General features: G+C 36.8%; 2 protein-coding genes across 3 annotated transcripts; one reads left to right on the top strand and one right to left on the bottom strand.

Moving 5' to 3' along the window:
* Nucleotides 1-1142: 1142 nt before the first annotated feature.
* On the bottom strand, nucleotides 1143-6116 carry LOC131356410 (E3 ubiquitin-protein ligase TRIM39-like). 2 transcript variants are annotated; one of them, XM_058395419.1, is made up of 8 exons: nucleotides 5990-6116; nucleotides 4340-4387; nucleotides 4041-4097; nucleotides 3589-3627; nucleotides 2854-2892; nucleotides 2695-2721; nucleotides 2465-2491; nucleotides 1143-1984 (listed from the first exon to the last, which is right to left on the bottom strand). In XM_058395419.1, exons 2-8 carry the CDS (start codon nucleotides 4383-4385, stop codon nucleotides 1464-1466), a joined length of 756 nt encoding a protein of 251 aa, XP_058251402.1. In that variant the 5' UTR covers nucleotides 4386-4387; nucleotides 5990-6116; the 3' UTR covers nucleotides 1143-1463. The 2 variants fall into 2 exon arrangements, with proteins under 2 accessions (XP_058251402.1, XP_058251403.1); XM_058395420.1 differs by lacking the exon at nucleotides 3589-3627.
* A 1194-nt stretch (nucleotides 6117-7310) lies between these two features.
* dhrs4 (dehydrogenase/reductase (SDR family) member 4) lies at nucleotides 7311-12136 on the top strand. The gene is made up of 9 exons (XM_058395749.1): nucleotides 7311-7452; nucleotides 9499-9614; nucleotides 9806-9983; nucleotides 10061-10162; nucleotides 10985-11055; nucleotides 11136-11187; nucleotides 11285-11419; nucleotides 11590-11645; nucleotides 11855-12136. The coding sequence occupies exons 2-9, from the start codon at nucleotides 9502-9504 to the stop codon at nucleotides 11967-11969; spliced, it is 822 nt and encodes a 273-aa protein (XP_058251732.1). The 5' UTR covers nucleotides 7311-7452; nucleotides 9499-9501; the 3' UTR covers nucleotides 11970-12136.
* The last annotated feature ends 7 nt before the right edge of the window (nucleotides 12137-12143 follow it).

Below are 12143 nucleotides of genomic sequence, written 5' to 3'. Positions count from 1 at the left end.
TCACAACATTCCTATATATTTTACTTTTATTTAAAAGCAATTAGCTGTGTCTTAACGCTAACTATGTCAGTGCATGATCCTCACAAAGACAGTGAGAGAAATGTGTGTGTAGGGGAGGGGACATGTATATATCACTCTGTAAGGACCAAATGTTCTATGATGACAGGAATACTCTGATAGTTTTGAAGTCATTGGTCAGACTGCCTAATTCCCTATAATGGAAGCTGAATTTTTCTTGAAAATAAATTAAGATATAAAAAAACTTTAGAATAAAACAGCTTTTATGTGAAAAAGTGCCAAAGGAACAAAATTTATATTGTGAAGTTTAGATTCGATAGATGTTGAATGTTTTATAACTACAATAATACACAATTCATGGAAATACACCACAAAGACAACAATAAGGGTGTGCTTGTGTGCGTGTTAGAGAAGTAGGTCTCCAGACTCAGCAGGAAACACATTTACGGAATATTTTCAACACGCTCTGCAGCTCATTAGTGTATTACAGCTATTATAGTGCCCATGCTTCATTTGATGGCTGAGGAAACCGCTGCTACTGTTTACTTTTGTGGCCCACCATGTCTGAATCCATGATCTCATTTGTGCACACATTAGATCAGTAGATTCTGTCCCACTGCTGTATGTTCTTCTTTGCTCTGATTCACCTGACTCAGCTAATACTAATGACCTCATTAGCTGAATCGCAAGAAAAGAAAAAACACAAAACTGTGCAGTGTGTGTGTGTGTGGTCTCTGAAACTGGGATAGACTAAAGTACAATAGTTGGTATCTGGTCACAAATGTTCTGCACTGAACATCCAAATCCCATTCATTTAGTTCACCATTCTTTGTTCATTAGGATCACAGTGTACAGTTTGAACTAGGAAACTGGCACTGCTTATCTGTTTTGGTGGTGAATAAATAACCTCTTTCAGCATTTGAATTGTTTTCCTTTTCAATTATATTTTCAATGCTAGGAACTAGTGAGAAAATATTATTGTTCAACGTGCCTGTGCCCACAATGTCATTGCAAAGACATCTGAGAGCTACACACCGCGGGTAATGTAATAAATTATTACAGACATAAACCTTTTTGTGTGTCTCAGGTTAAAATGACCTGCTATCACTGTTTATTATGTCATCATTACAACATTCACACAAATAAGGTGATCAAGGTTCAAGGGTAGTATCTTCCACAGGGGAGAGTTGGAAAAAAAAAAGATGTGTGTGTCTATGAGAAAGAAAGAGAGAGAGAGAGAGAGAGAGAGAGAGACTGATATTTTATGAACTTTATGCATTAATAGATTTTCAGTTGTAGTTTAAAGGTTAAAGTACACTTTTATTTAATATTACATTTTCTATTCCAACAGCTCAAAATGATAAAGAACATATCAGAGGCACTAAAGCAGCTTGGATTTATAACTGAAAGAACATTAACAGTCCACCGAACCTAACCTACTCATGTTAAACAAATGAAATGAGCATGTCCTGGGTCTCCAGCTGCCCAACCTGAACAGCTGCATAGAAGCGAAGTTTTTCTTTAAAGGTGGTAAGATAAGTGTGCAAGTGACGTTTAACCACCGAATCGTAGAAGGACACTTGACCTCTTGCGTAGTCCAAATACAGACCAAGCATAGCCGGTGTGACGTGCAGTGTCGGAGTGGCTTTACCGTCATTGATTATTATTTTACCCTCCGCTGAGGCAATCGTCCATATGCCAGCATTAGGATCTGTATCAGGGCTCCTGTCTGCATTGAACGACTCGGTACGCAGCCCCAGAGTCCACGGCACACGCTGCGTCACCTTCAGAGCAAAATATGCCCTGGTGTTCAGCAGGTTCTTAGATGATACACAGCTACATAGCAAGTATGTCTCGTTCGTCGGGACACGGGGAGGACTGCTTAAAGATGCCTGGTAGAGACTTTTATTATCGCTGCTCACTTTGAGAAGATAGTGAGCCGACTGAGGGTTAAGAGTCATATCAGCTGTAGACAAGTAGCAGAAAAATGAAATGAAAAAACAAGAAATATTCTAGAGAATAACACTAGGATGTTCAACATGGGGTTGTGTGTTTTACACAGAATTAAGCAATTAATGGAAAACTTTGTGATGGTACAATAACATGGTGTTGACTGAATGGGTTTATTCAGTTTAAGTCAGACATCCAGCACACTCACGGTTACACAGCTGTCAGTGAGAAGTCATTGGTCAGATGAAGCTATATATAAAATGATATTTATATGTTTAAAGCCAAACCGTGTGAGTCACAACAATCCCATGTCATGCATCAGATAAAGTTTGTCTTTTTCAAGCCTGAACACAGCTGCTCAACTCTACTGAGTTTCAGCTGAAAGAAACTCACAAATGTAGCTCTAAGAGAAATAGTGGGTTCAGTTTTAGTGAGTGGATGCCATGCCAGTGTTTTTTTATTGTAACTGTGTTTTGCCTATTTTATGTTACTGTACCTTTAGCTGCCACAATCCAACGCCACACTGCAAGCAAGCACAGTGAATCACTAAACCTCAACACAACAGATAAATTAAACCTAATCTGTTTTTAAACTGTGGCTGAGATAAAAAAACAAAAAAACAAAAACCAGACACTTGCAAAACCAAAAATTTAAAAACCATGGACACAATGGATGAAGGATGCATGCGAATACAAAGCAGGCAAGTGTAAGGGAACATGTTCTCACCTTCCTCTGGAACAATGCCTTCTTTTCCTGGTGGGAACGCAAACAGGGTTAAGAGGACAACAATTATTCTGCACATGTGAGACAGAAGAAATAAACTCATGCATATAGTCACGGCTGTATTGCAAATCCAACATGTTTATTACACCAGATGATACTCACTGGATAGACTCGGAAACTCCTTATGAACATCTGGCACACCTAATGGTGAAAAAAAAACCCCAGATAAATAACTTTTCTACTACAGTTTAAATACGTGCAACCTGTTTCTGTGGAGTACGTTCATATATCTCTCCAGTTCCCTAGATATACGGTACGTTGGAAAAGCTGTAAAAAGTCAACACACCCCTTCTACAGTTGCAGTTTTTTGTGATGTACAAAATTAAAAATGAGATTTTTGAACTTTTTCACCTTTAGATTCATGCGAAAAACAACAGGAAATGGTTTAGGAAAAAATAACCCTTAACCTGGTTACACCTGGTCACTTATTTTTTGACTCACAGCAGCAAAGTGACCGTAAATCCTTCATTTTCACTGAGAGCACTTGTCAAGAGTTATTGATCATGAGAGGGATACAAAAGAATTTCCAAAACATTTGAAAGTACTATGGAGCATCACAAAGACAATCACCAAAGAATGGAGGAAATGTGGCACCACAGTGACATCAGTAAGAACAGGAAGTCTCTTCACAATTGCTGAAAGAAACAAATCCCTTCTTAATTTGATAGATAATTTCCAAAAAAGTGTGGAATAGATTTGCCAAATGAAGTCTTCCACCGTTTTCAGGGTGTGTAGACTTTTTATGCACTGTATTTACCTAAAGATATAGAGATTTATAAAGATCTCTGTAAGGAATGTGTATAAACCAGTGATCATTTACTGGAGAAAGGCATTTACCTGTGTTAAGCTGATCGATCACTTCCATTAATCTACACGCTGTCACAGTGAGAAAGTGTAGCAGTTTGATTTGTTTTGTTAATCAAAGCAATGTGAAATCATTCAACATGAAACAAAAAACCATAATCAAAAAATTCAGAACAGACTTTCCAGAGTTACTGGTTAAACAGAAAATTAGCTAAGCAAAATCTTCTATATGAACATCTTGAAGAAAACAATTCTCCTGTCACCAGTGATAACAACTCCACCAAGGAGCACGAGAATAACGATGAGGATGACTGTGGCTGCCATTAATACTGTCCTCTTCTGCACAGTGAACATGTCTGTTGTGTTCGCTTTTAGGATCAGAAAACACGGAATGTCATCTACTGCATATTACATGTGTCAAGGCTGTCCTGTGAAACAGTCTCGAAAATAATTTATATGTATTAGTAATTACATTAAAACTTTACCTTCTGGATTCTGTATTTGAGCATCCTGTGGGGATATGTCAGTCTGCTGGCTGCCACCTTGACATTATAATCACACAATAGTAAAATATGTATTTTATATATATATATATATATATATATATATATATATATATATATATATATATATATATATATTCACACAATATTTATTTTATATAAATATATAAATTATATATAAATTATATACATATAATTAATAAATAAATGAGAGAGAGAGAGAGAGATTTAATAAAATATAAATTTTCTCATGCAACAGTTTATAAGAAATAGTTATCTACCCTCCTCCTCAGCTTCATGGTTGATGTTGGAGCAGCCACTAAGCATGTCTAAAGGAACAAATAAACAGATAAGTGAAACATAACAGGTTATCACATGTCGTTGCGGTTTTCCAGACAGGGATTAAGTGTACTCATAGACTAAAAGGCATTTTTAAACTGAAGCAAATAGATTTGACACATATTTAACATGTTTATATGATTCAACAAAACACCCAAGTGAAAGATGCTACTTGCAGAGGAAACAAGTATTTAAATTACATCTATAAAAAAGCGTGTTTCACTTTTTGTTGCTTTTTCAAAGAAAAGGTGTTAATCACTTTGACTACTTTATAGTCTAGTACAGTGTTTTTTAACATTTTTGGAAGCATTTTTTACATTAAAAAACTCGGCACACCAGTTTACCAAAAATATTACAAGATGACACACTGTAGCCTAACACAGTATATATAATGAAAGTGTAATCTCCTGTGTGTGTTTTATTTCATTAAAGTTGCCTATTTCTCAGTATGAAGGTATAAAAATAGTCTTGTTTTAAAGTGAGGTGATGGTGTTTAAGCTTGCTTCGGTCCATTGCACTGTTGGACAGCTTTTCCCACACACACCAAGCATAATGTAAAGTGTTGTAATCAGATCCCAAATAAAAATTAATCCAAATGAAAAATCGCTTTCACTGTACTGCCTCGAGCTCACCATTTTTGCTTTCTTTTGACCAACACTCATACTAGGGCCTTCCCCTGGGTCAGAATTCTGTCCAGGGTCCAGTTCAGAGTTTGCGCTTTTCCTTTTTATCTATTTATCTATCTTTTCCTTTTTATCTATTTATCCACTGATGTCACTGATACCTGGCCCCTGCATCATTAGTTCTATTGTCAAGGTCATTATTGCACTACCTACATACATGGAGGAGTATTTCCATTACTCTACCAGTCACTACATCTCAGGTAGAGGCGCTCAATAATGACAAATTATTTCCAGTAACAAAATCATCATTTTTGCACCAATTAATTGTAATTTTCTCATGGCACACAGTGGTTGAAAATCACTGGTCTAGTAGATGGCAGTAGGTCTATAAGCATTAGAGGTTACTGGGGAAGAATGAATCAGTTTCCGAATCCATTCTATGTTTTATAAACAACCTTATTAACCCCCTCATTAATTCTCAGTAGCACAGGTTTATCCTAGTTCAGGATGGCAGAGTCTAGAAATAACTGATCTTTATTCTGGATGAACGCCTACTATCTGTCACTGAAAGATAAAATTCTGCAGTACCTTAACACAAATAATAAACAAACAAGATATGTATTTACATTACACAGCTCTCTAAATGTTATATAATACTGGTGAAACTTAAACTTCAAACCTATCACTTATTACACAAAAGTACAGGGTTTTAATTAAACCTGCATCAGAGTTAGTCTGATTATACAGGACACAGACTGCAATCACAGAACCCTGACAACTTTAATAAAGGTCTTCCTTAATAAACTTTACTTGGTATTCTTTAAAAAACCGTTGTTTATATAACTTGACCACATAATATATGTTTCTAACCTAGTCTGGTTAGATAAATCACGTGAGAAAGTTAGCTTCTTTAGCTAGTTAGCACAACAGCTTACAGATACTGACTGACCAGTAGTTATATTTTCTTACCAATACAACGCTTTGAGATTACGTCTATGCAAAATTCATATGAAACTGGATAAATATGGTATACATATTTAATCAGTGGTCAGAATAAAATAAAGGATAATAAACTTGAGGACAATCTGAAGTGAAATCGCTTCAGGGTTGCCAGATTGACACCTTTTTAATTCAATACACGGATTTTTCTATTTCTGTTTCCCCGACACAGGTGAACTGTAGGATATTTGGATATACGTTAAATAAATATCATAAATAATTACATTACGTTTAAACCAAACTTTGGGTTTCATGTTTTCATTAACGAATCCTCCTACCTGGCAACCCCAGAGCAGCTAGATTAACAAAGTCATTTAATTTGTTAAATTAGGAAATGTCAAAATAGCAAAAGGTTTTGAGAGAACAGCTTTTTCAGACTAATTGTAAAATTAAAATAAAAAATAAAAATCCTTAACTGTTGTTTATATAGTTGTTTATAATCTTTTTGGTAAACTCTGCTCATATGTCTGTGTGCAGCAGCTCCACCTAGAGGACAAAAGCGAAAATTATATTCTTTTTTTATTTATAATATATTTTTCTGGTAAAAGAAATATTCTCTAATAAATCTTCTCGAAATAATTTAGGTGAAGTCGGAAGACTTACTGGTGGCAAAAACTAAAAATTAGTGAATCTAATAAATAATTATGCATTTTATGATTTGTGGTCCAATGTACTATAAAATGCACAATTTATACAGTGGGAATAATATAAACGATTAATGTAAAGACTAGAATGTCGTGTCTACATAATCATGTATTTATATGAATAAATATTTATATAAATGATTCATGTTGTGTGGATAGGTTAGTCTTCTTAATTGTTCAGTTGAATATACTTAATTGTATCGCATCTCATGTGCATGAATGCATACTCGGATTGACCAACACAATAAATATAAAAATATTTTACTGTTAAGATAAGATAAACCTTTATTCGTCCCACAGTGGGGAAGTTTCCACAAATATTTTTATATAATTTATATTTCATGCTTTTTTTTCCAGCCAGGTAAATCAAAGTCTATACTGGATGTTACTTTAATCAATGGCATTAAGTGTGAATAATATAAAGCGATTTATATTATTTCATATTTGATTTTAAACATTTTTATTTCCTCCAGGTAAATGTAAGTCTACAACTGGTCGTTATTTTAACCAATAGGAAATGTCAAGGCGAGGTTCAGCCAATCGGTCACAGCTATAATCAAAAGAACTTCCTCAAACATGGCCGCCCAGGCGAAGGCACAAGGAGAAATACCAAATACATCCATAATCCCTTTTCAAGTGCACTACTCACGAGTGAGAATAACGGGTTTCTATAAACTACTTAGTGCACTAAATTCCCACAGCTTTGCTATTTAGAATTCAGCCACATTGATAAGTAAACCAACCTGATCAAATACCGTTCAAGAAAACTTTGACCCTGCTGCAACAGAGGTAAATTTAACAGCGTTATTTTTCTCTCTCTAACAGTTAACGACAATTTTCTTTTTCGTTTATTAGTTTAGTGTTAATGTTTAAATTCTAAGTGAACGCTAAGGCGTTTATTGTTTAAGTCAAAACAACTGAAGTGCTGCAATCTTGGGAAAAAGTCTCCAACTTGAGTGCAATAATGCATTATAATATAACTCTGTACTGTGTTGTATAATTAACTTGAATGGTTGTGTTTCAGCAGTCCAGCAGTAATGACCAAGCATGCAGCCTTTAAACCCAGATGACCTGTCACCTACTAAGCAGTGTGAACCGATGTTTAATTTACTGTAAATGCATAAAGATAATAATCAGCCTCAAATGCCAATGCATGAAACTTTGCACACTATTTTCCACAACAAATCTTTTATTAAGCCCTGCTCTCAGTGCTCATTATAACCTTCATCAGTCATGTAATTATAGGCTTGTAGGTATACAATTACTAAATGGAGCCCAGCTTTTGTTCTGAGCAGCATTCCCCAGCCCCACTGCCCTGCTTATCGGTGTAAAGGGACCACCACTGCTATTATTTGGGAAATGGATCATTCTTAGCAGTGACAATGACATGGTAGTGTGTTGTGTTTATAATGAGTGTATCTAGGTAGTTGTGTTGCTGAGTGACTTCTGGGAAACATCCAAAAACCTCCAACACTGATAAAACACCAAAGGATGATTAACGCACAAAAATGTAGTCTCTAACCCAACCAATGTGTGTGTGTAATAAAGACACCAGTGAGCGTTCAAACTGCAACACCACTGCTCTCATGATACACTCCTTAAACACACTTCCATGTTCCTCAGGTCATAAAACATTGAGTCAACGTGTCTTGTGATGTTCAGACATTTGTTCCAAGCAGCAATATTAGTGAAATTTTAGTATTATAGTAATACACTGACCAGGCATAACATTATTATATCTGCCTAATATTGTGTTGGTCCCCCTTTTACCGCCGAAATACAACAAACTGTGATGCACTGTGTATTCTGACACCTTTCTATCAGTACCAGCAAAGTCAAAGTCAAAGAAGCTTTATTGTCACTTCAACCATATATAGCAGATGCAGTACACAGTGAAGTGAAACAACGTTCCTCCTAGACCAGACGTGCTACACAGAACACAGACAAAGTACAGTGATGCAGACAAACATAGAACTAAACATAGAGATAAAAAAAAATTAAACTATAATTTAAAAATTAAAATTAAACTAAAAAAATTCAACTATACTTAATGTGCAGTCTTTAAGACATACAACAGAAGTGCACAGGAAGACAAGACAAGACAAACAACATATAGGCCGACTTTGTGCAAAGACCAAGACAATGTTAGACAATGAAAGAACAGTGTATACAGTGATTGCAGTTATTAAAGTGACACATGTAACAAGACTAATATAAATATAAATGTAAAGTGACGTGCGTGCAAACAGGATATTTAGTGTGTGTGTGTGTGTGTGTGTGTCTGACTATGTCCAGCACAGTCCAGTTCTTTTTTGTGCGTGTGTGTTATATATGTGTGTGTGTCCATGTCCAGCACAGTTCAGTTCTCCTTTGAGATCAGATCTTGGTTGTGCATAAACCTCTTCACCAATTTGAGCAACAGTAGCTTGTCTGTTGGATCAGATCACACAGGCCAGATTCATTCCCCACGTATATCAATGAGCCTTGGCCACCCATGACCCTGTCGCCGGTTCACCACTGTTCCTTCCTTGGACCACTTTTGATTGATACTGACCCCACAAGAGCTGCAGTTTTGGAGATGCTCTGATCCAGTGGTCTAGCCATCACAATTTGGCCCTCGTCAAACTCGCTCAAATCCTTACACTTGCCCATTTTTCCTGCTTCTAACATCAACTTTGAGGACAAAATGTTCACTTGCTGCCTAATATATCCCACCCACTAACAGGTGCCATGATGAGGAGATCATCAGTGTTATTCACTTCAACTGTCACTGCTCATAATGTTATGCCTGATCAGTGTATCTTACTCATCTAACACTCTTGTCATTATTCATAGGTAATGTTGAGGGCTGTGACCAAGTGCCTTCTGACCAATCCTGTCTCTGGTGGAAGAATGATGTCATACAGCAGTCTCGCTGGAAAAGTTGCCATAGTTACTGCATCCACTGATGGGTACATACATACTGTAGTTGCCATAGTTACCACACCCACAGACAAGGTCATGGTGGAGCTCACTGTAATTTTCCCCTGTCACAGACCTTAATTTTAGGTTCAGCAGTATAATTGGTGGTCATAGCTAGACAAGCTACAGACACAGTTATAATTCACAGTTGTTAATAACCGTGTACTGTATAAACTTTCAGTATTGGCTTGGCAGCTGCACAGGCGCTGGGGAGAAGCGGGGCTCACGTTGTTGTGAGCAGCCGTCGACAGGCCAATGTGGACAAGGCTGTATCACTGTTACACAGCGAAAACATCCAAGTGACCGGTACTACTTGTAATGTGGGAAACAAAGAGGATAGAGAAAAACTGATCAACTTGGTGAGACTGTGTGACTATAATGAAATAAAACTCTTAATAATTTTGGAGAAGATATGTGACTATTGTGTTCCTTGCAGACTGTGGAGCAGTGTGGTGGTATTGACATACTGGTCTCTAATGCAGCTGTAAACCCATTCTTTGGGAACATCTTAGAATCCACAGATGAGGTTTGGACTAAGGTGAGGCTTAGAGTTTTTAAATATGTATACACTCACCAGCACCTTTAACAGGAACATCTGTTCATTCATCCAGTCATATGGATGCAGTGCAGTGTATAAAATAAATCAAGAGTTTCAGTTCATGTTCACATCAGAAATCAGAAGAGGGAGGAAAATGCCATCTTTGTAACTTGGCATTGTTATTGGTGTCAGATGGGCTGGTTGAGTATTTCAGAAACTGGTGAATCCACCCTGTGCTTCAGCTTGTGCATTCTAAGATGCTTTTCTGCTCACCACAGATGTAAACAGTGGTTATTATAATTACTGTAGCCTTCCTATCAGCTTGCACTTGTCTGGCCATTATTCTCAGACCTCTCTCAACACTCACAAATCTGCCTCTTGCTGGATCTTTTTATTTTTCATGCCCTTTGCTAGAAGCTGTTATGTCTGAAAATCCCACATCAGCATCAATACGTATGCTATGGTCAGAGTCACATAGAGCACATTATTTCCCCATTCTGATGTGAATATTACCTGAACCTGTATCTGTGATTTTCTGCGCTGCACGGCTGACTCGTTCGGCTGATTAGATAACTACATAAATGCAGACTGCTAACTGTTCCTGTTAAAGTACATTGTGACTGAAACAGTAGCTTTCTTTTAAAAATAGCATGTTAATTATGCCTGTTAGTTCAGTTGGAAATAGGGAACACATATAAATCTAGCAACATCACATGGCAGGATGTTATTCATATTATCTCACCTCATGCTCCTCTGCTGTTTAACCTTTATCATAAACCTGCCTGTGGCACCTGTTTACATCCTGGTGGTCTTTTTCCTCAGATATTAGATGTGAATGTGAAGTCTTCTTTCCTTCTGACAAAACTAGTCGTGCCTCACATGGAGAAAAGAGGGTGAGAAAATGGAAAGAAAAGGAAGAAAGCATGGTTTCAGCAGTCATTATAGTGATATTGATGAGTGTTCTCCTTTTCAGAGGTGGCTCAGTTGTGTTAGTGTCTTCAGTAGCAGGCTACCAGCCAATGACGGTAAGAGCAATATGCAAAATTATGAAAGAATGAACACTTAGCATGCTCAAACCTTTGTATGTCTTTTGTGAATCATGCCTTTTTTGTGCTGTTTTAGGGTCTGGGTCCGTACAGCGTGAGTAAGACCGCACTGTTGGGTCTGACACGAGCTCTCGCTCCTGAACTCGCTCACAGTAATATCAGGGTCAACTGTGTGGCTCCAGGAGTCATCAAGACACGCTTCAGTTCTGCTGTAAGAATTTATACATCTCTTCCTTTCCTAATTTTCTCGCACTCTTTATCAGTTACTTTCTAGAGCTTGATTACGTTTTTAACAGTAAATCGATTAGTCCTTATTTCTTCCATTCTTATCTACTTAGAAAGCATATATGTGTTTTTGGTCAACACTCTTTGTCGTTGCAGCTTTGGCAGAGTGAAGAAATTGCCTCTGAGTTTCTGAAGATGACCAGCATTAAAAGGTAAATTTTGCTCAGGTTGATATTATTGATGTCAGCCGTTATACTAAAGCTCTTGTGACAAATACAATACAAAACACCGCATTATTGCTTGATTCTACCATCATCATGTGACCAAATACCACAAAAAGTGTGAAGTTTAGTGGCATAAAGTGTAAAACTAAAAAGGTGTAATACTGTATATAAAAATATCCTGAATGATTTGCTCATAGGTTGGGAAAACCGGAAGATATTGGTGGTGTGATTGCTTTCCTGTGTTCAGACGATGCCTCATACATCACAGGAGAGACTGTTACTGTCACAGGTGGCATGAACTGCAGACTGTAAAGATGAAGTGTCTGAATAAGAGGATGGCACTTTTTTTTTTGGAAAATAAATCACACGTTTTTGTATAATTGTTAAACAAACATTATGACTTCTAATTTAGTATTATTAAAGAAATATGAAAATGCACCTTTGTATAATAATTAAATAAACCCCTTTCCCCTCTTTTAGAGCATA

This window comes from Hemibagrus wyckioides, linkage group LG07 (genome assembly GCF_019097595.1).
Source record: "Hemibagrus wyckioides isolate EC202008001 linkage group LG07, SWU_Hwy_1.0, whole genome shotgun sequence".
Classification (NCBI taxonomy): domain Eukaryota; kingdom Metazoa; phylum Chordata; class Actinopteri; order Siluriformes; family Bagridae; genus Hemibagrus; species Hemibagrus wyckioides.
The sequence above is the reverse complement of the archived record's forward strand: the minus strand, read 5'-3'. Positions and strand labels throughout refer to the sequence as shown.